A 23,994-nucleotide genomic window follows, 5' to 3' on the forward strand; every position below is an offset into this window, starting at 1 on the left:
TGCTGACCACTGGGATAAACAGACTCTACCTAATTAGCATCTAAATGAGATATGACATATATACATACAACTTCTGACTTGCTTCTCTTGTCATTTTTCCAAATTGTCCATTCCCAAAACTGAAACTCTTACAGAAGCTACCATAATAGATATGGTGGAAACACTTAGAGCTTTAAGACAAACAAACAAACAAACAAAACAAACACACAAACACCTATCAATAATGATAAAGCCACTTCTGAGAGTCCTGTAAAATGAAGGTAAAGCTAAAACTGGAAGATGAACTTGGAGGAGGCCTCCCAGGCCTGACCACATTGCAGCTCACCTTATAATCCCCCAAGACTCTCCACATCATTTTGATAAACAATATTAAGGATTAATAAACGTCCTTTCCTAAAATATGAGAAAGTAAAGAATTATAACTTATTTAAAATTTTAATGTCTGTTAGGTCAAGCAGCTTTTTAGTTCCAACTTAGCTGAGAATAGCAATATTAAAAGAATGGCACTTACAACTAGGAAAGGTAAGGAGAAAAGCCATCTGTAAACATATCTGTACTCTTTGTGCTAAAGGTATTTTTGGAACCCAATTCACTTGAAAATTGGGAGACACATATGTTTTTCTTCTCACTTGCCAACATTTCTAAATATGCTAATTAAGTTTTCCCAATGTTACAAAGATATCCATAAAACCAACTTTTAATTTGTAATACTTAAGAAATAAAAATATTATGTCATATTTAACTCTTAAAGCACATTTCCTCTACTAGAAAAACTGGAAGGAAAATTAATGCCAGTTTATAATATCCATGAGCTAAACATACAAAGTTAGAAAATGATTCTGAACCCTGAATTATTCAATATTTCTATATAACTTCCAAAATTTTCATCAATTGAACAATCTTTTCCATAGATGACTCAGCAGAATTTTCAAAATTCTACAAATTTACTATTATAAGAAAACTACTTTTATAGGCTATATACTTTATAGTAGTAATAATTATTGAAAGCCTATTATATACTAGGCATCAGTACTGTAAGTAGCCAAGTGACTAAATGAAAAAATATTCATAAAACTAAACTATTTTGAGGTTTTTTTAATGTCTGAGAAAGAAGACATGACCATTTCTTAATATCCGACAAAAGTGCATGAAATGCCATGGATTGGACATTATATTCTTCTAAAGGGGCCACATAAACAAGAGCCTAACAAGGAACAATATAAACTCCTACAGTTTAGACTCTTTGTTATTTGGGCATCAATAAAAATTCAGTTGTTTTCTAAAGTCTCTTGTTGCTGAGGAAATCCAGACCATCATCCATCTAAAGACAATGTGTCAACTTGACATTATACAATCTCATTAATCTTCATCTATCCTTCACATCTTGTCATTCTTATGCAAAATGGACACTTGGGAATATGACTTTTCTTCCCTCACTTAGCAGCTGGAGGAGAGAGTAAGTCATAAAACTCTATGGAGACTTCAGGATACCACCAGGAAACACAAGCAATCACTTTACTTAGCCTAGTGTGCTACATCACATCTAATGTATTTGACATGTAACTATGACATAGCAGGAAATAGAATGTGATTATTGAGCTGTGTGTCTTACTTCCTTCAGCTGAATCACCAGAATCCCCAAGAAACTCCAGCTCTAGTTTCCCCAAGCTACATGAAACTGAGATATTGTCTATAAAAGACACTAAATACACACAACATAGGGTCACATAATGATGTCAATTTCACTCCTCTGGCAGTCCAAGAATTCTCACCCTTTTAACATATTAACTTAAGGTCACCATGACACAGAAGTTGTGGCTTAACAGACAATAGGATGGTAAAGTATGCCAGCTAATTTACAAGGCCAAACACCTTAATTAAATTTAGCAAAAGTTAGACCAAATGTATAATTTCTCTGGCACTAGGACAGTCTTTTTTTTTTCTTAATTCCAGTTTTAAGCTAAAAAAAAATCTCTACCTTTCAGCAGCACATGAAATTTACTTTAATTCTTCTGTTACCCATACTCTTCCTATTATAGTTTCCTCCAGACAAGGCAGGTGGTGGAAACTGTCTATTCATTTCATAACAGGAAGTTTTTTCGTTTTTGTATTATCTCTTAAGACTGTTTTGTTTCTACCGGGATGGACCTTCAGGACATATTTTGAACAAACACCGTGTTATAATCACACATGCACTGAAACTTTTTTTATAGTACTATTAAATGATATACAAATAATGCTCTAAAATAGTTCTTCAAAGGAAAAAATCTGTAAAGAAAAATGACTTTTGATGTAGCATGTATCATATGAGTAGTGACAAAGGTATAATTAAGAAAAAAATCCATTCCACACAAATGGTATTCTACCTGAAATAGAAAAGAACTTTTTTTTTTTTTTACAAAAATCACTGATTACTTAAAGTGTTTTTTTTTTTTATTTTGTTTTTGTTTTTTGCACAATTACAGAATACAATATGCAGAACATTTAGACTCTGGTGTAATGTACTAAATTCAAAGTTGTACTTGAAAGCACAGCACATCAATTGATGACTTGAAATCATTCTTATACCACTCAAAAATGCTTTTTCCCATTTACAAATTTTATGTTTTGCTGTCAGGAATAACTTTATTATTTAATCCTTCACAAATTAAACATTGTAAATTTTGAAAAATTTGAATACTAAATTAAAAACACTTAGATCCCCCTGACCTAGTGGAAATAAGTCTTTGTATCCAGTTAGCAAATACTTTTGATATCTTTTTTTTTAACATTCTAATTATTTATTTGAGAGACAGAGATCACAAATAGGCGGAGAGGCAGGCAGAGGGGGAGGGGGAAGCAGGCTTCCTGCTGAGCAGAGAGCCAGATGTGGGGCTCGATCCCAGGACCCAGAAATCACGACCCAAGCCAAAGGCAGAGGCTTAACCCACTGAGCCACTCAGGCACCCCAATATTTTCGATATCTTGATTTAAATGAGCTCATCCAAAGTTAGCTGGTTAAAAAAAGTTGGATTTCTAATATTCAAAAACTAATCAAAGTATGTGTGTAAATGCACATATACATACAAACATACAAGCATACATATAAGTACGCATATATACATACTATATGTTTGTATAGGTTTATACTTCTCTCTGAAACATCTTAAAGAGGTCAATAAATCAAGGTGTTAACAATTAATATTGATACTTAAAACAGTTACTTTGCACAATTACATGTTTTTAGAACTGATGAATCCAAGGTAACATTTTATAAAGGATTAAAAAAAACATGGCTAGAAGTTCGGCAAGCTATTTCCCAAACTTCAATTTCTGAAACTGTGTGATGATGAAGACTCATGAGTTACTGTTACTGAAATACAACATTTGCCTTCCTAAGGCAAATTATTATCACCAGGCAAGAAACACGAAAACAATGCAAAATCCTTGAAATGTAAAAAAAAAAAAACAAAAACACCACTTCCATCCCTTCAATTTTCTGTCTTTGGAGACAACTTCTGCCCCAAATCCAGTTAAGTATTTTCTCCAAGAGATCCAAATATCTTCAGACTAAACTATCCCAAAGAGAATGGAAATTCTCTACTATCACCATGGGGGTTTTGAATTTAGAAAGCTGAGCTTTTTTTAAAAAAAAAAAAAGGCCCCAGACCTTGCAGTGGCCCAAGAGTAACTTCTAATCTCTAGGTTTATCTTTAAAATTTCTAAAGGTCTTTTGTACCAGGTGTTGGTTAAAAAAAAAACTAGGATAAATTAGATCTACTGTAAAACACAACAGTTAGGGTTCAATTTAGGTCTTACAGGGGGAAAAGTAAGCAAAATAGATTATAAATTAACAATTCCACTGTGTTAAGTAACAAACTTACAAAGTGTCACACATATAAAGAACACAAAAAAAGTATCCTTTATAAAAGGAGTTTATTTATCATTTTCTATTTTAAGAAAGATTATATGTATAATTTGAAGAAAGATATATGTGGACGGGCAAGGCAAAGAAATGTTGCATCTGAGAAAACAAGCAGATTCCACAAAACAAGAACATTTCAGAGGAGCTGGTTCATAGCCAATTATGACAGGCAAGGAAGGAAAAGCTGGTCTCTGAGAAAGTCAGAAGTTGCTCTTAGTACTTAGAACAGAATTCAGATAGGAGTAGGGGGGAAACGCTGAAGAGCACTCTGGTAGGAAGACTTCTAGTACAGTCACAAGATTCCGGTCCTCTAGGGGGCTAGCACTTTCTCCCAGTTATTCAGTCAAATGCTAATTTAGGTGCTACTGTGAGGGGCTTTTGCAAATGTAATTAATTAAAGTCATGAATCTACTGACTTGAAGGTGGAGAGATTTTCCTTTGTTGGGCCTAACCTGATCAGATGAGACTAAAAGACTGGGTTTTTCTGACAAAAGAAGCTTAAAGCATAAGAAGGGATAAAATATAATTTTATTTATTCATTTATTTATTTATTTAATTTTATTTTATTTCATTGCAAAGACACCAGTTCTCACTGCTTTCTTTGAAGATGGAAGAGGCAATGTGGATGGTCTCTAGGAGTTACAGTAGCTCCTAGCTGACAGCCAGTAAGGAAATTTAGTCTTTAGTCCTGTCCCATTCATGTGAGATTAGAAAAAGAATACCAGCTCCTGACAACAATATAGTTCTGCCAACACTTTGTTTTTAGCCTGTAGTGAGACTCTAGAACAGACAACTCTGTCATGCCATTCCCAGATTTTGACCAACCTACAGAAATACTAATAAATCGGTGTTGTGTAGAACTGCTAAATTTGAGGTAATCTGTAACACAGAAAAAGAAAACTAACAAAAGCACCAATCAGGCTGAATCATATTTAGATGGGTTCATATTTAGATGAACCCAGAGAAGTTTATTGTAAACCCAAAAGTCCTATTTCAAGAAATGTATCTAACAGTGAAGACATACTCTATTAAGAAATCCAAGAAGACAGCTATTAGATTAGGCATTGTAGAGAATGAAACCAAAGAAAATTTAGAGCTCATTAGCCATGGGGTAACCAGGAGAAAATGTCATAAAAATACAATGTATTCTTACCAAGAGAAAGATTTTTTTTCTGTATTCAGCACCTCTATTTGTGAAACTGAAAGGTGGGATTAGGTAATCTCTAGGGCTCTTTTAGTACTTTCTATGATACTTGTTAAAATGCAGGCCTACTTTTTTTTTTTTTCCCCATAGACTTCAGAGGTATCTGAACATGGACCCAGATCATATAAAGTGCTCAGAACATACCTATCCTCTTAAAAAATACTATAGCAGAAAGGGAACAATTTATTAAAGTCCAAAGCTTTCTCACCTGTATTTGACCCAAAGGTCTTTATAGCATAACAAAATACCTAACTGAACGAAAGCAAAGCTTGCTTTCCACATAAAAGCTCCTTTCATAACTCTAAAAGGATCATTTTTTCTAAATCCCATTTTTAAAACTGAAAGTCTGTGTATATGTGCACAGGGAAGGAGGGAGGAGCTCATAAGGTCATATATATGAAATAATAATGTGAACAGAAAAAAAAATGGTTCATGCTAAAGGAGAAAATTTTTACTCTTAATTTAAATCTTTGCAAAGAAATTATACACTAAGTATAAATTAGGCATTTAAAATTTAGTGAATTCTCTTTATTAAACTATGACTTAGGGAGAAAAAGTGGTAGCAATAGCTAAAAAGGGTTAATTTTCCAATTGTGCAGCTTAGTTTAATGCTATAGCCTAAGTAATTTCCTAGAAAGCTAAAATCCATTGTCACTCTTATTCTCATCACTCTGAAAGCAACTGCAGGCAAAAAATTCTAAAAAGTTGTTAATAATAACTTCAGTCTAACTTATTCTAAACACCCAGAAATTTACCTTAATATGAATGAAAATGTTAAAAACTTCTCAAAAATAAATCAGATTACATAAACAAAGATTTTCAGAACTTCCAATTCTCTGAAAGTTTGATGCAACAACAAGGGGGGGAACTCAAGGGGTTATAAAATAGTCTCATTAATATCAAACCATAAGCAATAAAAACACAGAAGCATTACTCTGTTCTTCATATCTCCTTTAGTTTAAGATTTTCGGGATCCTCTAAATGAAAAACTGATTTCAGAGTAATGTGGTAGAAAAAAAACCCTAACATAATCAAATGACCCAGTTCTTGGTTTTAAAACACTCACACGGTTTTCTTTCTTACCTTGTCTATCCTATCTGGGCGGTTAGTAGCTGCCAAAATTGTCACGTCCTTTAACTGTTCAACGCCATCCATTTCCGTTAAGAGCTGAGCCAGAACACGGTCAGCTACATTCCCAGCACCTGAAGAACTGATTTTTAAAAACGGAGTTTTATAACAACTCTATACCAATCCCCAAGTACTTTATTACCTTTAAAAAACTATATATCATATAACAAAAAAAAAAATTATGTCTGTTTCAAAATATAAAATGCCTGCTTCAGAATTCATTATTTGTTGAAATTACCATACCCCAAAACTAACTATATTCAAATCATTCCTTTTCCTCCTTCAACATCCATGTTCATTTTCTCTCCAAGAATGAGATATATAAGATCTGGGAAGTGAGACAAGTAAGATATAAGATTATTTAAAGCAATTCATCAAATACATAGAAAACTGTGTAATTTAATCAATATTACTTTTTTTTTAAAGATTTTATTTATTTATTTGACAGAGATCACAAGTAGGCAGAGAGAGAGGAGGAAGCAGGCCCCCTGAGGGGCAGAGAGCCTGATGTGGGGCTCCATCCCAGGACCCCGAGATCATGACCTGAGCCGAAGGCAGAGGCTTAACCCACTGAGTCACCCAGGCGCCCCTAATCAATATTTTTTATATGGCAAGTATACTGACACTAACTGGGAATAAAGAAACTAAATAAAATAAAAACCCATTCCTCACATGAAGTTTAAAGCCCATACAAAACAAAAAAACTATAATCTTTACCCATACATAACACATGGGATACTTCTAATGTATCTTGATATTTTAAAATATTAATATTTTTAAGCACATCATCAGGTAGGTAGTGATCACAATCCCCATATGTGGAGAAGCAGGCAAAGAAAGGTATGTTATTGTGTTCGTTTTGTTAATGTATCAGGTCAAATACAAAGCTACTACGAGGCATACTATAATTAATTAAATATAATAATTAAATTATAATTTAATCACGTTTCCTTTGACAAAATAAATCCAAAACAAAACTGAATATTGATTATTAATAAGGAAATTCAACAGGTCTTACTAATGAACAAAACCCTTATATTACATAGTCAAGGTCCTATAATAACAATTCTTATTAGCAGCAGGTAGGATTTACTAAGAACTATTCAGAATTGAGAAATATGTAATAAACACCTGAGTGGAAAATTACTCAGTCAGGTGGCTCAGTCATTAAGCATCTGTCTGCCTTCGGCTCGTCTTAGGGTCCCAGGTCCTGGGACTGAACCCCGCGTCAGGCTCCCTATTCAGCAGGGAGTCTGCTTCTCCCTCTCCTACTCCCCCTACTTATGGTTCCCTCTCTCACTGTCTCTCCCTCTGTCAAATTAATAAAATCTAAAACAACAACAACAAAAAACAATAGAAATTTATTTCTGTCTGGACACTGGGAAGTCCAAGATCAAGGCACTAGCATGGTTTTAAGTGAGGGGTCTTTTCCTGGTTCATAACTGACACCTTTTCACATCTTCACATAAAGATGGTGGGTGAGCTCCGTGAGGCCTCTTTTATAAAGACACAAATCCTATTCACGAGGTCTCCACCTTCATGACCTAAGCACCTCCCAAAGGCGCTACCACTTAGGATTTCAACGTATGAATGTGGGGAGGACACAAATATTTAGATCATAGAAATAAGACAAACCACTGCCCCCCAAACTGGAGAGACAGACAAGCTGAATACAAAGAAAGCAATGAGCAGAAGCCTCCACAGGAACCAGTGTTGGGGTAAGGATACTGGAAATGTAAATGATGAATTTCTGGAGGCAGTGAGGACAAGTCTGAGAATTAAACAGTCCAGAAGACACAATCACTGAGGGACTCTTACATTTTTTGTGAGTTTACCTCCAGAAGCCATACCAGGTTCTCACGATGACCTGAGGAAAATCTTGTGCATGCAGCAGAAGGAAGGGAAAAGTAGCTATTTTGAAATATGCCAGAATAGTCTGTACTTCTGAACAAGTCCTGACTTCAAGAGAAACTATTTTACCAGAGCCTAAACTATGATAAGTTTATCAGAGCCCAACTGAGGTAGAGGAAGAGATATACCCAACTCCAGCCCTCTCAAGCCATCTTGTATTACTTTAAGGGAAGATGGGTTACTAAAAAGCAATTGCAAAGTTCACGGTCCAGTAATACAGACTAACTAAAAGACTACAACCTAATCACAAGACCAAAGAACACCTACCTGGCCTCTTACACTCTTACTACTACATCACCGAAGGCCTATTTACCATAGTTCCTTTTATGCAGTATTATGTTGATTTATATTTGACAAAAATAAATAAAATCAAAACCATTACAATAAAACAAAATCAAAACCATTACAAGGCATACTAATAGACAAACCAAACACAATTTGAAGAAGCTGAATGAACATCAACGAACCAGCAAAAATGCTATAATTAGACCAGGAATTTTTTTTTTTTTAAGATCTTATTTTTTTATTTGACAGAGAGAGAGATCATAAGTAGGCAGAGAGGCAGGCAGAGAGAGAGGGGGAAGCAGGCTCCCTGCTAAGCAGAGAGCACAATGCCAGGCTTGATCCCAGAACCCTGAGACCATGACCTGAGCTTTACCCAGCTTTACCCAGTGAGCCACCCAGGCACCCCAGACCAGGATTTTTTTTTAAACTATGATTAATATGCTAAGGGTTCTAAAAGACAAAGGAGACAACATGCAAGAAAGGGGCAACATAGGGAGAGATGGAAATTCTAAGACTCAAAAAGAAATGGCAGAAATCAAGACACTAGAGCAGAAATAAAAAATACCTTTGATGGGCTCATTAGACTAGACATGGCTGAGGAAAAAATGTCTGAGCTTAATTATTTGCCAATAAAAACTACCAAAATGAAAAAGCAAAGAGAAAAAAAGACTGAAGAGAAAAAAGACTGAAGAAAACAAAAACAAAACAAAACAAAAAACAAAAACTAAAGAATTTCCAAGAATTATGGAAACTATAGAAGGTGTAAAATATGTTTGAATGAAATACCAGAAGGAGAAAAGATAATGGAATAGAAGAAATATTTGAAGTAATAATGACTGAGAATTTCCCCAAAATATTGTCTGACACCAAAATACAGATCCAGGAAGCCCAGAGAACATCAAGTAGGACACCTGGCAAAAAACTACCTCTAGGCACATCATATTCAAACTACAGAAAAGCAAAGGAAAAAAAAAAACCAAAATCTTGAAATAAGCCAGAGGAACAGTACAGTTTCACATTATAGGTGCAAAAAATAAGAATTCCATTAGATAACTCCTCAACAACCATGCAACCAAGGAAAATAGAGTGAAATACTTAAAGTGTTGAGAGAAAGAAAAAACACCTACCTAAATTCCTGTATTCTGGGAAATTATCTTTCAGAATTGAAGGAGAAATAAAGACTCCCTCAAACAAAAATTGAGGGAATTTGTTGTTAATCTACCTGCCTTGGAAGAAATGTTTTAAAAAGTTGTTCCAGGTGGGGCACTTAGGTGGCTCAGTCAGTTAAATGTCCTACTCTTGATTTTGGCTCAGGTCATGATCTCAGGGTTTTGAGACTGGGACCTATCTCACGTAGAGAGTCTGCTGGAGATTCTCTCTCTCTCCTCCTCTGAACCTCTCCACCGTTTACACTGTCTTTCTCTTTCTCTAAAACAAATAAACCTCAAAAAGTTATTGCAGGAAAAGGAAAATGATATAGGTTGAAACTTTAATCTATATAAAGAAAGAGCACTAGAGAGGAATATGTGAAGACAAAATAAAAACTTCAACTTTCTTATCCTTGATTGATCTAACAGATAATAATTTGTCCAAAATAATGGTAAGAACAATAGCCAATGACTATAGTATATGTATAAGTGAAATGAATGACAGAAATGATATAAGAGACTAGAGAGAGAAATCAAATTTTGGTTATTATAAAGTACCGCCTGTGAAGCAGAAGAGAGTTATTTGAAAGTACGTGCAGATTAGTTGTAAATGTATATTGCATATTCCAGGGCAACCACTGAAAAAGGAAAAAAATAGAAATATACATTTCATACACCAAGAAATAGAGAAAATGGAATCATAAAATGATCAGTTAAAATCAGAAAAGGCAGAAAAATAGTCAAAGACAAAAAAGGAACAAAGAACAAGGAATAGAAGACAGTAACAAATACGGTAGTATTAATATAACTATATAATAACCAATTTAAAACATCAATAGTCTAAACACACTAGTTAAGACAGACATTGTCACAGAGGACCAAAGAACAAGACCCAACTATATACTGTCGACAAAAAATCCACTCTAAATATAAAGATATAGAGAGAAGTAAAGGGATGGAGAAAGATGCACAATTAATTCTAACTCTAATCAAAATAAAGCTAGAGTAGCTATATTAATTTTAAACAAAGCAGACTTCAGACCAAGAAAAATTATTAGGGATAAAGAGAGGTATTACATAATGATAAAGGGGTCAATACTCCAAGAGGACATTAACAATCTTTAATATGCATCACCAACAGTAGGGGGTCAAAATATGTGAGGCAAAAATTGATAGAATAGCAAGAAGAAAGAAACAAATTCACTCACAGAGTTGGAAATTTGAACACTGCTCCAGCAGAAATGGACAGATCTGTAAGAACACAGGTGAACTCAACAGCACCATCAACCAACTGGATATAATTGCTATCCAAATGCCACTTAATCCAACAATAGCAGAATACACATTCATCTCAAGATCATATGGAGTATTGATCAAGACAGACTACATTCTAGGCCATAAAATCTACCTTAACAAATTATAAAAAATAGAAATCATACAATGTGTGCTATCAGACCACAGTGAAATTAAACTAGAAACCAATAGCAGAAAGACATTTGGAAAATAACAAAACACATGGAGATTAAAAAACATACTCCAGGGCACCTGGGTGGCTCAGTGGGTTAAAGCCTCTGCTTTCGGCTGAGGTCATGATCCCAGGGTCCTGGGATCAAGCCCCGCATCAGGCTCTCTGCTCAGCTGGAAGCCTGCTTCCTCCTCTCTCTCTGCCTGCCTCTCTGCCTACTTGTGAGGATATCGATAAAAAGGAAACCTTGTGTGCACTGTGGATAGGAGTGTAAAATGGTATAACCACTGTGGTAAACAGTATAAAGTTTCCTCAAAAAATTAAAAATAGAAATACCATTTGATTCAGTACCAGCAATTCCACTACTGGATATTTACCCAAAGGAAATGAAAATACTAATTTGAAAATATATATGCACCCCTATGTTTATTACAGCATTATTTACAACAGCCAAAATATGGAAACAACCTGAGTGATGTACATACACACGAAAACACACATACAGATACACAACAGAATGTTACACAGTCATGATAAAAGTAAGATATTGGACCCCCAGAAGGTATTATGAAAGTCAGAAAGACAAATATCATAGGATTTCACTTATACATGGAACCTAAAAACAAAACAAATGAATAAGCAAACAAATAAAAGGCAGAAATAGACCCCAAAATACAGAGAATAAATTAATGGTTGCTGGGGAAAAGGGAGTCAGGCAAGATGGGTAAAGGAGAGTAGATGAAGAGAGGGGGCTTCTAGTTATGGAATGAATACGCAATGAAAATGAAAGGTAAAACACAAGGAATATAGTCAATGGTATTATAATAGCATTGTATGATGACAGTAGCTACACTTGTGGACAGTACAGCGTAATGTATAAAACTTCTAGAATTACTATGTTATATACCTTAAGCTAATTTAACATTGTATGTCAACTATACTTCAATAAAAAAACATATAAAAATATCCAACATGATACAAAGTCAGCTAACTAATAATAAAGAGAACTTCTTCAACTTGATAAAAAAAAAAATACCTACAAAAAAACTATACCATCATACTTAATGCTGAGAAACAAAAAACTTTCCCACTAATAACAGGAATGAGGCAAAGATGTTCCTTCTCACCATTATTCTTCAACAATGTACTACAAATCCCATATAGTGCAAGAAGACAAGAAAAGGCAAGAAATGGTATCCATATTGGGAAGGAATAAATAAAACTGTGTTTGTCTGAAGATGAAATGCCTGTCTATATAGAAAATCATGCATCAACCAAAAACTCTTGCCAATAAGAGCTTATTCCCTCAAGGACTTTAGGATCTAGAAGGCAGAAAGAAAACATCACATTTACTTTCTTCTCCAAAATAAAAAACACAGAATAGATCCTCAAAGACTGACTCAAGAACTATAGATTTTATCTGTTATTAATGTAAATCAAGAATATGAACAGAATATATTAAACTAAATAAAACTAGATTAAGATGACCACTTACCCTATCAGTAATAAAGTGGTTCTAACTATAACCATGAATGACCATACTACATAGAACATTTAGAATCCTTTCTAGAAAAACAACAGCAATCTCATAAGCTATCAATGTTAGATTTAGGCAGGGCTACCACTGAATTTGAATACCACTCAATATAGACTTTCATTAGTGGTAATATTTGAGAAGAAAATTAAAACAATTATGTTAGAGGATAGGAAAATGAGTTATTTTAACAAAAATATAGATTATTACTAAACATACAGATTTTAACTTTTCAAATCTTTTAAAATGAAAAATTTGAATACAATCCAAATATATATGAATTTTCATCACATAATTCAAAAAAAATTTCAGTACATTATAGCTTTGGATTAATGTTGCAAACACAAATTGCTATACAAATTAACAGATTTAAACCTGAAAGAATAGTATACATGAGCTTCATTATAAGCAGTTTTTACATGAAAGTTATCAGTAAAAAAACCATTTAAGCATTTTTCATTTTGAATCTAAATTTTAACTCACAGATTAGGAACAAAAATCAAGGAGCTTTTAATTTTTTTTTTTTTTTTTAAGATTTTACTTATTTATCTGAGAGAGTGAGCAGAGAGAGAGAGCATGAGTGGAGAGGAGGGGCAGAGGGAGAGGGAGAAGCAGGCTCAATCCCAGGACCCTGGGATCATGACCTGAGCTGAAGTCAGACATTTACCCAGATGCTCCTCTAGGAGTTTTTCAAACGCCATATTTAGATGCTAGAAGCCCATGACATACAACCACATTCTATTAACATAAACTAATCTAAATTTAATTTAAGAATGGATAAAAAATTTCACAAATAGAAAACCTGCCATTACCATAACTGCTTTAGACACTAAACTCAAATATTAGGTATAGAGTCCAAATTAAAAAAAAAAAAATTAAACAAATGAGAGAAGCCCAAGACACCAGTTATCAACAAAATCATAATATATATATTTCTTTTAGTTTTGTCTTAAGAAGAAGAGAGATGCTAGGGAGTTAGAATCTGTAAAACAATATTAAATCAGTATATAATATAGAAAGGGATAGAACTGAGAGAGTAAAAACAAAAATTCCCAAGATTTGTCCAAGAAAGGTGGGGGGGATTTCATCATCAGGGGCCTGGAATCCATAAGAAAAAGTCAAATGAAAATTCTAAACCCCAAAACTATAAAAGCTATAATTAAAAATTAAAAAGATGAGAGTAACAAATTAGACACAGGAGAACAGAGGATTCTTGAAGTGGAAAACAGACAAGTAGAAAATATCCAAACTGATGCACAAAGAAGAGGGGGAAAAAAGAATGAAAACAGTGTAACAGACATATGGAATCGAGTGGAAAACTAAGAAACATAGAGTACCATACGAGACAGTTCCATAGAGAGAAAAGAGAATAAAATAAAAGCCATATCTGACAAACTAAAACCTGAGAATTTCCCTAACACTCTCAAAAGGAATCAAAGAGATCAAGAGTGTACTCAGGATTCTCAAATACTGAAGCCAATACAATTATTGATAGCTTGAGATAACAGTCTATAGCCAAAATTTACAGTTAAGGTTTATTTCAAAAGGTTTCTTTATAAAATGACCTCTACAATCAGCAGCTAATACTGCAAAAGGTACAAACAGGGTATTTCTCAGTCTTAAGTATCAATTCCACTAGTAATAGAAACTGTATTTGTTTGCATACATATGAATAACTGCTTACTCATTAAAAAATGTCAAGAATAGATCCAAGTGTTCTAGGTCCAATTTTCCTTTTACATTCTTTACCTGATCCTGACAAGCCTAATGTGAACTTGTTTTAAAATGAATGATTTCATCAGGAAACCTATATACTTGGGAGGGAATTGGGATTTTTTTTTTTTTTTTTTTTTTTTTTTTTTTGATGAGTAGTGGATACAACCACCTGAAAGAAAATGAACTGGGGAGAGAAAGAAATACAAAATGATTTTTCTTTCTTGCCCTTTTTAAAGCAAAATTCAGAAAGAGTATGAATTATACTTTATTCAAATAAATATCATGAGGATGATAATATCACTGGAACAATAACTATAGTTCTGGCTCCTCTATACACATCTTTAAAATTAAAAAAAAATTAAGGGAGAAACAATTTTATATTTTAAAAAATTCCAAGCATAAGAATACTTAAATAAGCTATAATCCATAAAAAATAAAATCATATAACACATTCGTTTTGTCAATATTCTGTTTAAAAAGTAAAAATCTCTTATAAAGATACAGCTTGTAAGCTATGAAAACACTAAAATTATTAATACCTTTTCTTTTAGGCAAAGAAAAAAGAGGCTGGGAAAGGCAGGCAGATTTTTTTTCTTTTTGTACTTTAGAACAATTTTAAAGTTTTAAACATTTAACCAGTTTAAACAATTTGTTTTCATAATTAAACATGTTTTAAACAATTAAAAAGTTTTTTTAACCTAAGCCTTTTATACTTTCAATAAAATGTGTTGATATTATAGTAATAAATTTACCTACAGAAAACAACTCTATCCCTCAGAAAGAAGTTGGCTCTTCCATAAACAAATGCATTATCTATTTTTTAAAGATTTGTTTATTTTAGAGAGAGAGAGAGCATACAAGTAGGAGGGGCTAACGGAGATGGAGAAAGTCGAGCAGAATCAGCACTGAGCCCAAGGCAGGGCTCCATCTCATGACCCTGAGATCACAACCTGAACGAAAACCAAGAGTCAGACGCTTTAACTACTCAGGAACACCACAAATGAATTATTTTTACTAAGTCATTTCCAATACCACGACACTCTTAAACTGACTCATGTTAGACTAGTCTTTGAAAAAAAATTCTAAAGAAAAACTATCATACTCCACTTTTGTAAACAATATTCCACATATTTAAAATTCTACCTATGTTGTCCAGCCGACAACATAACTAACAATAACTAATAAATAATTATTTAATTTAAAAATTAAACATTTGAAGAGTCTATCAAAATCAGAGATTTCTTAAGATTGCTTGCTCACCTTGTTGGGCTGACTTAAAAATAATCTCTTGAACAATATCTCTGATTCCCATTAAAAAAAAAAAATTTAGCTCTTCTGTTCCTGATAAACCATTTGCTTGTAGCATTATTAAAGCTCAGTATATATTCTGCCCACACAGGCAATTTATCTATGCCTTGCCTATAGCCTCAGGAATATGGAGAGTTCTGATGTCTCATAGAAGATGTGAGGGAAAACCTTCATAAGCAATTATAAAAAAATACCCACTGTTCATTGAATACCTCCCAGATACTGTATCAATAACAAATGACATATATTTAACTTGCTCTGTACCATGTAACCCATGGACTACTTTATTCATCCCAGTAACAGCACTGTGAGGTAAATACTACTTTTATTCTCATTATATATAAAAAGAAAACTGAGGCACAGAGAAGTTGAGTAATTGGCCTAAGATTCCACAGCTAGTAAATGGCAGAGGCAGGATCTGAACACTTATCTACTTGATTCCAGAGTCTATACTCTTTCCATAATATTATAAAGCATAAATAACTTCAGAGTTTCACAAACCAAATATACCAATGTGCCAAAGTAGGTTGAAATACCTGTAACAGCTATCTTTTAAACCATCACACAGTGAGGGAGACCTATTGATTACAGTTGAAAGAAAACACTTAATTGTACTGAAGAAACAGATGCCAATTTAAAAGAAAGAACCACCAAAATTCAAAACCTGAAAGCAAGAACTAATGAATGTCAAGAATCAATAATGTCTTGAGGTTTCTAACTTAAAACTATGCTGTCAGAGTGTGATCAATATTCAGCATGAGCCTGACAGTAAATAAGCTATTTTAGGTTCACAGGATATCCTATAAAAGTAGAGACATACATAGTGAGTTATATTCTCCAGCTGTCCTTAGCTCTGTGAGCAGCATGTGCTCAGCATAACTGTAACTTTGTATAAACTGTTAACATGGAGAATGACATAAAAGTATGTATTTTTCCATTTTGCCATGACTCCCAGTAAAAATTCCAAGCTAACGAAGGCAATACTCATTACATCTGTATAGTCTGACTAAAATACAATGTTAGAGAAACAAGTGATCCTTAACCCCACAGTTCAATTTACTCATTGCCAAAAGCAGTTTTTTGAAGAGAATTTTCACACTCCTGACATCCCCACACTATTGTCATGAACAAAATCCAATAAAATAAATAATAAGGAAAATTAACATATGTCAGCTCAAACTAATTTTCTGAAAAAAGTGGTCTAATAACTGAAGCAGAGAAGATGCTTCTAAACATGCATCATTTCTTAGTGCCATTGATCTAGAAACGGTGACAAAGAAAATTAAAATTCTGTACTCATTATAATGAATTATTTTTTTGAAGATTTTATTTAACTTCCACTTGTTAACATACAGCATAATATTAGTTTCAGATAAACAACACAGTGATTCAACACTACCATACAACACCAGGTGCTCATCAAAACAAGTGCCCTCCTTAATCCCCCTCAAATACACACACACACACACACACACACACACACACACACCCATCCCCCCACTCAACTGACTTTTGGGAACCATCAGTTTGTTCTCTACAGCCAAGAGTCTGTTTTTCGATTTGCCCCGCCCACTTTTCCTTTGCTCATTTGTTCTGTTTCTTAAATTCCACATATAAGTGAAATCATACAGTATTTGTCTTTCTCTGACTGACTTATTACTCTTAGCATAATACTCTCTAGCTCCATCCATGTCCTTGCAAATGGCAAGATTTCATTCTTTTTATGGCTGAGTAATAATATTCCACTGTGTGTGTGTGGGGGGGGAGCTGTTTCCATAATTTGGCTACTGTAGACAATGCTGCTATAAAGACTGGGGTGGATGTAGACTTTGCAATTAGTATTTTTGTATTCTTTGGGTAAATAGTACAGCAATTGCTGGATCACATGTAGTTCTATTTTTAACTTTTTGAGGAACCTCCATAATTTTTCCAGAGTGGCTGCACCAATGTTTGCGTTCCCACCAACAATGCAAGAGGGTTCCCCTTTCTCTACATCCTCACCAACACCTGTTCTTTCCTGTGTTGTTGATGTTAGACATTCTGACAAGTGTGAGGTGGTATCTCATTGCAGTTTTGATTTGCATTTCCCAGATAATGAGTGATATTGAGCACCTTTTCGTGTGTCTGTTGACTATCTATATGTCTTCTTTGGAAAAACATCTATTCATGTCTTCTGCCCATTTTTAACTGGATTATTCATTTGGGGGGTGTTTAGTTTAACACATTCTTTACATATTTTAGATACTAACCCTTTATCAGACATATCATTTGCATATCTTCTCCTATGCCATAGGTTGCCTTTTAGTTTTACTGATTGTTTTCTTTGCTGTGCAGAAGGTTTTTATTTTGATGAAATCCCAATACTTTATTTTTGCTTTTGTTTCCCTCATCTCAGGAGACATATCTAGAAAGAATTTACTACAGTCAGTGTCAAAGAAGTTGTGGCCTGGGTTCACTCCTAGGAGCTTTATGATTTCAGATCTCAAATTTAGGTCTTCAGTCCATTTTGAACTTATTTTTATGTATGGTGTAAGAAAGCAGACCAGTTTCATTCTGCATGCTGCTATCCAGTTTTCCCAACAGCATTTGTTGAAGAGATGGTCTTTTTCCCATTGGATATTTTCCTGCTTTGTTGAAGATTAACTGACCATATATCTGTGGGTTCTTTTCTAGGTTTTCTATCCTATTGAATCTATGTGTCTATTTTTATGCCAGTACTATACTGTTTTGATTACTAACAGCTTTGTAATATAACTTGTAGTCTGGGATAGTGATGCCTCCAGCCTTGCTTTTCTTTTTCAAGGTTGTTTTGGCTATTGTGGTTCCATACAAATTTTAGGATTATGTGTTCTAGTTCTGTGAAAAATGCTGCTGGTATTTTGATAGGGACTGCATTAAATATGTAGATGCTTTGGGCAGTATAGACATTTTCATAATATTTGTTTCCAATCCATGAGCATGAAGTTACTTTCCATTTTTTGTGACAACTTCAATTTCTTTATCAATGTTTTATAGTTTTCAGAGTATAGGTCTTTCACCTCTTTGGTTAGGTTTATTCCTAGGTTTTTGGTGCAGTTGTAAATGGGATTGATTCCTTAATTTCTCTTTCTGTTGCTTCATTATTGTTGTATAGCATTACCCTGATATCAAAACCAGGTACAGACACCACAAAAAAAAGAGAACTACAGGCCAATATCCCTGATGTACATAAATGCAAAAATTCTCAAGAAAATATTAGCAAACCAAATCTGAGAATACATTAAAAAGATCATTTACCATGATCAAGTGGGATTTATTCCTGGTTGCACAGGTGATTCAACTGCTAATCAATCAACATGAAATACCATGTTAATAAAAGGATAAAAAATATGAATATTTCAATAGACACAGAAAAGCATTTGACAAAATACAACCATTCGTGAGGAAAACCCTCAACAAAGTAGGTTTACAGGGAACATACCTCAACCTAATAAAGGCCATATATGAAAAACCCACAACTAATTCCCATCTAAATGGGGAAAAACTGTGAGCATTTCCTCTATATTCAGGAACAAGACTCCCTCACGTCCACCCTCATCACTGTTATTTAACATAGTACTCAAAGTCCTAGCCACAGCAATCAGACAACAACAACAACAAAAATAAATAAAGGCTCATCCAAATAAGCAAGGAAGAAGTAAAACTTTCACTACCTGCAGATGACATGACTCTCTATATAGAGAAAGATTCAACCAAAAAACTGTTAGAACTGATAAATGAACGCAGTTAAAGTCACAGGATATAATGAACTATTATGTAACATGAAGTTTTAAAAATCATCCTGGTTAGTACTCATTGGGAAGGCTGCTTTGAATTGGGGAAAGAGCTTTGATATTCAGTAAGTGTGGGTTCAAATGCCAGCTTTACCACTTATTTTTATGTGTAATCTTGTGGAAAAGGTATGTTAATCTCTCCGAACCTCAGTTTTCTCAAAACCTAGGTAGTAGGCTCTTACCTTCCTCAAAATTAGACAAAATGTATAAAAGATCTAGTGCAATGCTCAGCACAAAGAAAATGTTAACAGGCAGTAATTATAAACATTATCATTATTATAATTATCACTATTATAATTGGCTTAACAAAGAAATCTATAACTTTTTAACATTACCTTAACAAATAAACTAAATAGGGGTGTATGGTATATAAACGGTTGCTGACACCATTGGTAGAAGATTTTCAGAAGTTAGTACAGCACAGGTCAGTACATACATCCAGATTCATATTGCCAATTCCCTACCTAGATTTACTTACAACATGGTAGAAAGTTATCAAAATTCCTTAATTCTGCCATGAAAACCACCAACATAATACTAAGACAAGAACTGCTCTTCTGAAGCTCTTCATAACTATTTGGCATGCCAAAGCCAGTAACTATAATAAACTAAACTAAGATTCTTTCTTTCTGTAAGACATATTAGTAGGAGACTGCTGTACATTGGTACTTTTAGTTCTTTACATTTTAATGTTAACTGTGTATTAGCTGTTCAAATGTAATAGTAGCTTGAGTCCTCAAGGCTCCTCTGAGTCCTCAAGGAATGATATGAGTAGATAAGATTTCCAGATAAGAGTATTTTTAGACTTCTCAGATTTTTTAAATGATTTTTTTTAAATGAAAAACCTTCTAAACTTTCTAAAACAGAGAAATATAATACACTTATAGGATTGTTCGTAGATACAGAAATGCTTGGATCAAGAAACACACTAATTAGAAGAAAATCTCTACTTGTTGATTTCTTGGATCTATACCAAAAGAAGTTCTCATCTTTTTTTTTTTTTTTCTGCTCTCTTTTGTCTTCTAAATGAACTTTTGCTTTTTTTGCATGGAGGGGGATGGATACTGATTCAGGATCTTCATTTATATGCTCTAAGTATAGCTACAGACACCTAGGATTTGGTACCCAAAGACTTGGGTGCTTGCTTGAAAAAAACTTGATTAAAGTAAGTTGAACTACAATAAAATAAGTCTTACTGAATAGCTGTCTGGGTAGAGGGTAACTTGGTGACCGTTCTGCAAAATTAATTAGTATACCAAGGAAGGCAAGAATCTTTCTCAAAATATCTCCTCACTTACCTAAAAAATATGATCTTCATTATTGTTGCTATCCTTTGTTATCATTTGATTACTTTGCAATCAGGTACATTATAAAGAATATTTATCATTCTGTATCCTTAGCACAACTGACAAGGTTTGGTGAGTCCACACCCACTTTCAGACTTAGTGTGTATAAAAACTACTGAGTTTTTTTGAAAAAAGTATCACTTAGCACTTAATTTTTTTTCTCTTTAGAGCTCTTTGACAGGTGAATATATTCCAAAGCTTACAAATGATTCTTTATAATGAAGATGATGGTGCTTCTATGAACATAAGACATGTGAGAAAATTCTGAAAGACAGTCTCAGTATTCAATTTTAAAAGAAAATTGGTTCACAAAGGGTACTAAAATATATTGAAGTCAGACTCCACTAACAACCAAGTAAGTGAACATAATCTGTAGTTTCTCTAAGCCTTCATTCCCTTATTCAAAAAATAAAAGTCTGGGTGCTTCTTTGCTAGGCACTGTGCTAGACATCTGAGATAAAAGCATGAAGATATTATTGTTCCCTTGAGGATTTTGTAATTACTGGCATGTATGAATAAGGGAAGTGAATTAGAAAATATAGATTCTTCTAGTTTTAAAATTCTGTATTCTGTGTTGGTATTGTGTAGACCCCAAGTAAACTTACTTAATTCGTTATTTTTAATAAAAATATTCATAGTCAAAAACTTATTACTTACACCTCCAACTAGCACTTCTAAACAGAAAAGATGTGAAACTCCTACTTGTCCAATTTGCTATTTATTATAGGAGGAAATGGTGGCTGTATTAAATGTTGATGATTAGGTGAAGGAAATTCTTTGGATTCCCATTACCCAGCTGCCTTTGCCCTTTATTTCCACAGATCATTGAGAGTTAGCTGGAGAATAGCACAGTGAAAATGTTTTATGGGCTGAGAAATATTCTTGGCTGACTTTCAAAGCTGCAGTAGGAAACAAAAACCATAAAACTGACATCCTAGGAAATCAAAACCAACTCCAAGAAAAAGTTTAAAAACAAATGTGTAATCACTAACATAATGAAATGATTTTATAAAACTTTATTATCTGCTAGAGATAGGCAACACAACAATGGAAAAAAGATGTTCAGTTGTAGAAAATACTGAAACTAGACTTTCCTAAAACATTAGTTCTCTTTTCCCTTCAGAAGTCAAGGCCCTTTTCCAAATTATTCTTATTCAAAAGTCATACAGTGCCATGGACCTAAGGGATGTTTAGGGTATCTTAAAATGGGTCAGTAAACTATAGCCACAGGCTAAATGTGGCCAGCCAACTGTTTTCTTACTGGCTTACATTTTCTCTATTGCTGCTTTTGCAATACAGAAGCAGAGATGAAGAGTTGCAATAGAGACCATGGACCAAAAAGACGAAAATGTTTACTAACTGGCCTGGTACAGAAAAGGTGTGCAAACCACTGTCCTAAAAAAATGTCACTGCCGTGATTGTACGGATTAAACAGACTGTATTCTTCAATACTAAAATTTTCACCAAAATGATATTTCCTTAACTTCAATAAAATGAAATGCCCCATCATTTGCCCCTTCGTATGATTTCTAAATTACAGACCAGCGTCTTACCTATCCAAGTTAAATTTTTTCTAGTATACATTTTTAAATATCATGGAGTTCTGAATGGTAGGCATCTGACTTTGTTTCTTTTTTTTTTTTTTTTAATATTTTATTTATTTATTTGACAGAGAGATCACAAGCAGGCAGAGAGGCAGGCAGAGAGAGAGGAGGAAGCAGGCTCCCTGCTGAGCAGAGAGCCCGACGCGGGGCTCGATCCCAGGACTCCAAGATCATGACCTGAGCCGAAGGCAGCGGCTTAACCCACTGAGCCACCCAGGCGCCCCCTGGCTTTGTTTCTTAAAAACTACCTCCCATACTCCTAGTCAGTACTGATGCTTGGAAGAGGCCTAAGAAAGTTCTAAAGAAGGCTAGCCAAATATGCACTACGCTGAACATGAAGATTACCTATGATAATTTTCTTAATGGATGTGAAACACAAGCAAGCTTTCATTTCAAAGACAACACAACTACAATAAGAGACCTATGTGTCCTACAACAACAAAAAGTAATTCCCAGTTTCTAAGAAAATGATGCAACAGCCCATCTCTCTAATGAAAGCTGTACCTTTAATCTGTGGTATGGTATTCAGCCACAGTGCACAAACACAAAACAAAAATAGTCACAAAACTCTGCTACATTTCATGGAACTATTATAATGAAAAATGTTAGACATTTTGCATTTCTTCTTTAGCTCTCTTTTCCCCAGCATTTCTGTTTAATATTAAGAGTTTACAAATGTGAAAACCATGTTATATCTGGGGTAATCAAGTATAAATTAGGAAAATCTGCATACCAGGAACTAAGCATTTAATTCATTGATTTGAAATACAGATTTACAAAACAGTGGTTAAAGTATTTAATAAGCAGTTATTGTTAGTTTCTTAAACATAAAAATATTCCTTAAATATTTACATACATGAGAATTTTTACTACAACATAAACATACTTTTTCTATCTCAAATCCTGATTGTATAAGAGGCAAGAGTAGTACAGTTCAAAGAGCACTGAATCAGAAAACATGAATTCTAGTCTTGCCCAGGCCACAAAGGAATTATGTGCCTAAGGTCTTAAAATCTAGGGGCTTCTGTTCTGAAGAACAAAAGTTGCACAAGATGACTTATAACAACTTTTTCAGCTATAAAAGTTTATGATTTTATGAAATTTTTAAAAGTACCATAAATATCACATTAGAAAAAGGTACTACCCTCCTTGAAAGTGTCATTTTAAAAAATGATACCCACAAAATTTCTTTCCACAGTGCTTAGTGTTGTGAAGTCACTGAATTTACCTGAAATCTGGATATGCTATTAAAAGAGGATATTGCATTTCCTGATCATTATTTTTACATTCAGAGCTCTTTTCAGAATGCTGCTAAGCCTGAAACCTTCATTTTCAATGAAAGTTGGCTCAGAACTTCTTTTTTCCCCAACCACTCCAAGTACCAATTGTGGATGATTAAGTGCAGTAACAAAAAAGTAGTTAATATCACAGATTCTCCCAACACCTTACAGAAACTATCATTCAGTCACCTTTTACCTGGGAACTTAATCTTTTTCATTTTTCTATATATTTAATCATCTTTTTTACATTCTAGTCATAAAACAAAATCCTGAACATTTTTTGTGTTTAATAGCATTGCTTTTATAAAACAGAACAGATTATCTTCTTTCTCCCAAATAACAAGGTTAC

General features: G+C 33.9%; 1 protein-coding gene across 4 annotated transcripts in view; it reads right to left on the bottom strand.

Annotated features, from left to right (window-relative positions):
* Window positions 1-23,994, bottom strand: part of SPATA5 (spermatogenesis associated 5) — a 325,613-nt gene that overhangs the window by 210,729 nt on the left and 90,890 nt on the right. For all 4 annotated transcript variants that reach the window (XM_032858133.1, XM_032858124.1, XM_032858150.1 and 1 more), the window contains exon 14: window positions 6,192-6,318. In XM_032858133.1, the coding sequence (XP_032714024.1) occupies window positions 6,192-6,318 (127 nt within the window). The remainder of the gene's footprint in view (window positions 1-6,191; window positions 6,319-23,994) is intronic.

Source organism: Lontra canadensis, unplaced genomic scaffold (assembly GCF_010015895.1).
Source record: "Lontra canadensis isolate GAN:19392208 unplaced genomic scaffold, GSC_riverotter_1.0 scaffold1, whole genome shotgun sequence".
In the NCBI taxonomy this organism is placed as follows: domain Eukaryota; kingdom Metazoa; phylum Chordata; class Mammalia; order Carnivora; family Mustelidae; genus Lontra; species Lontra canadensis.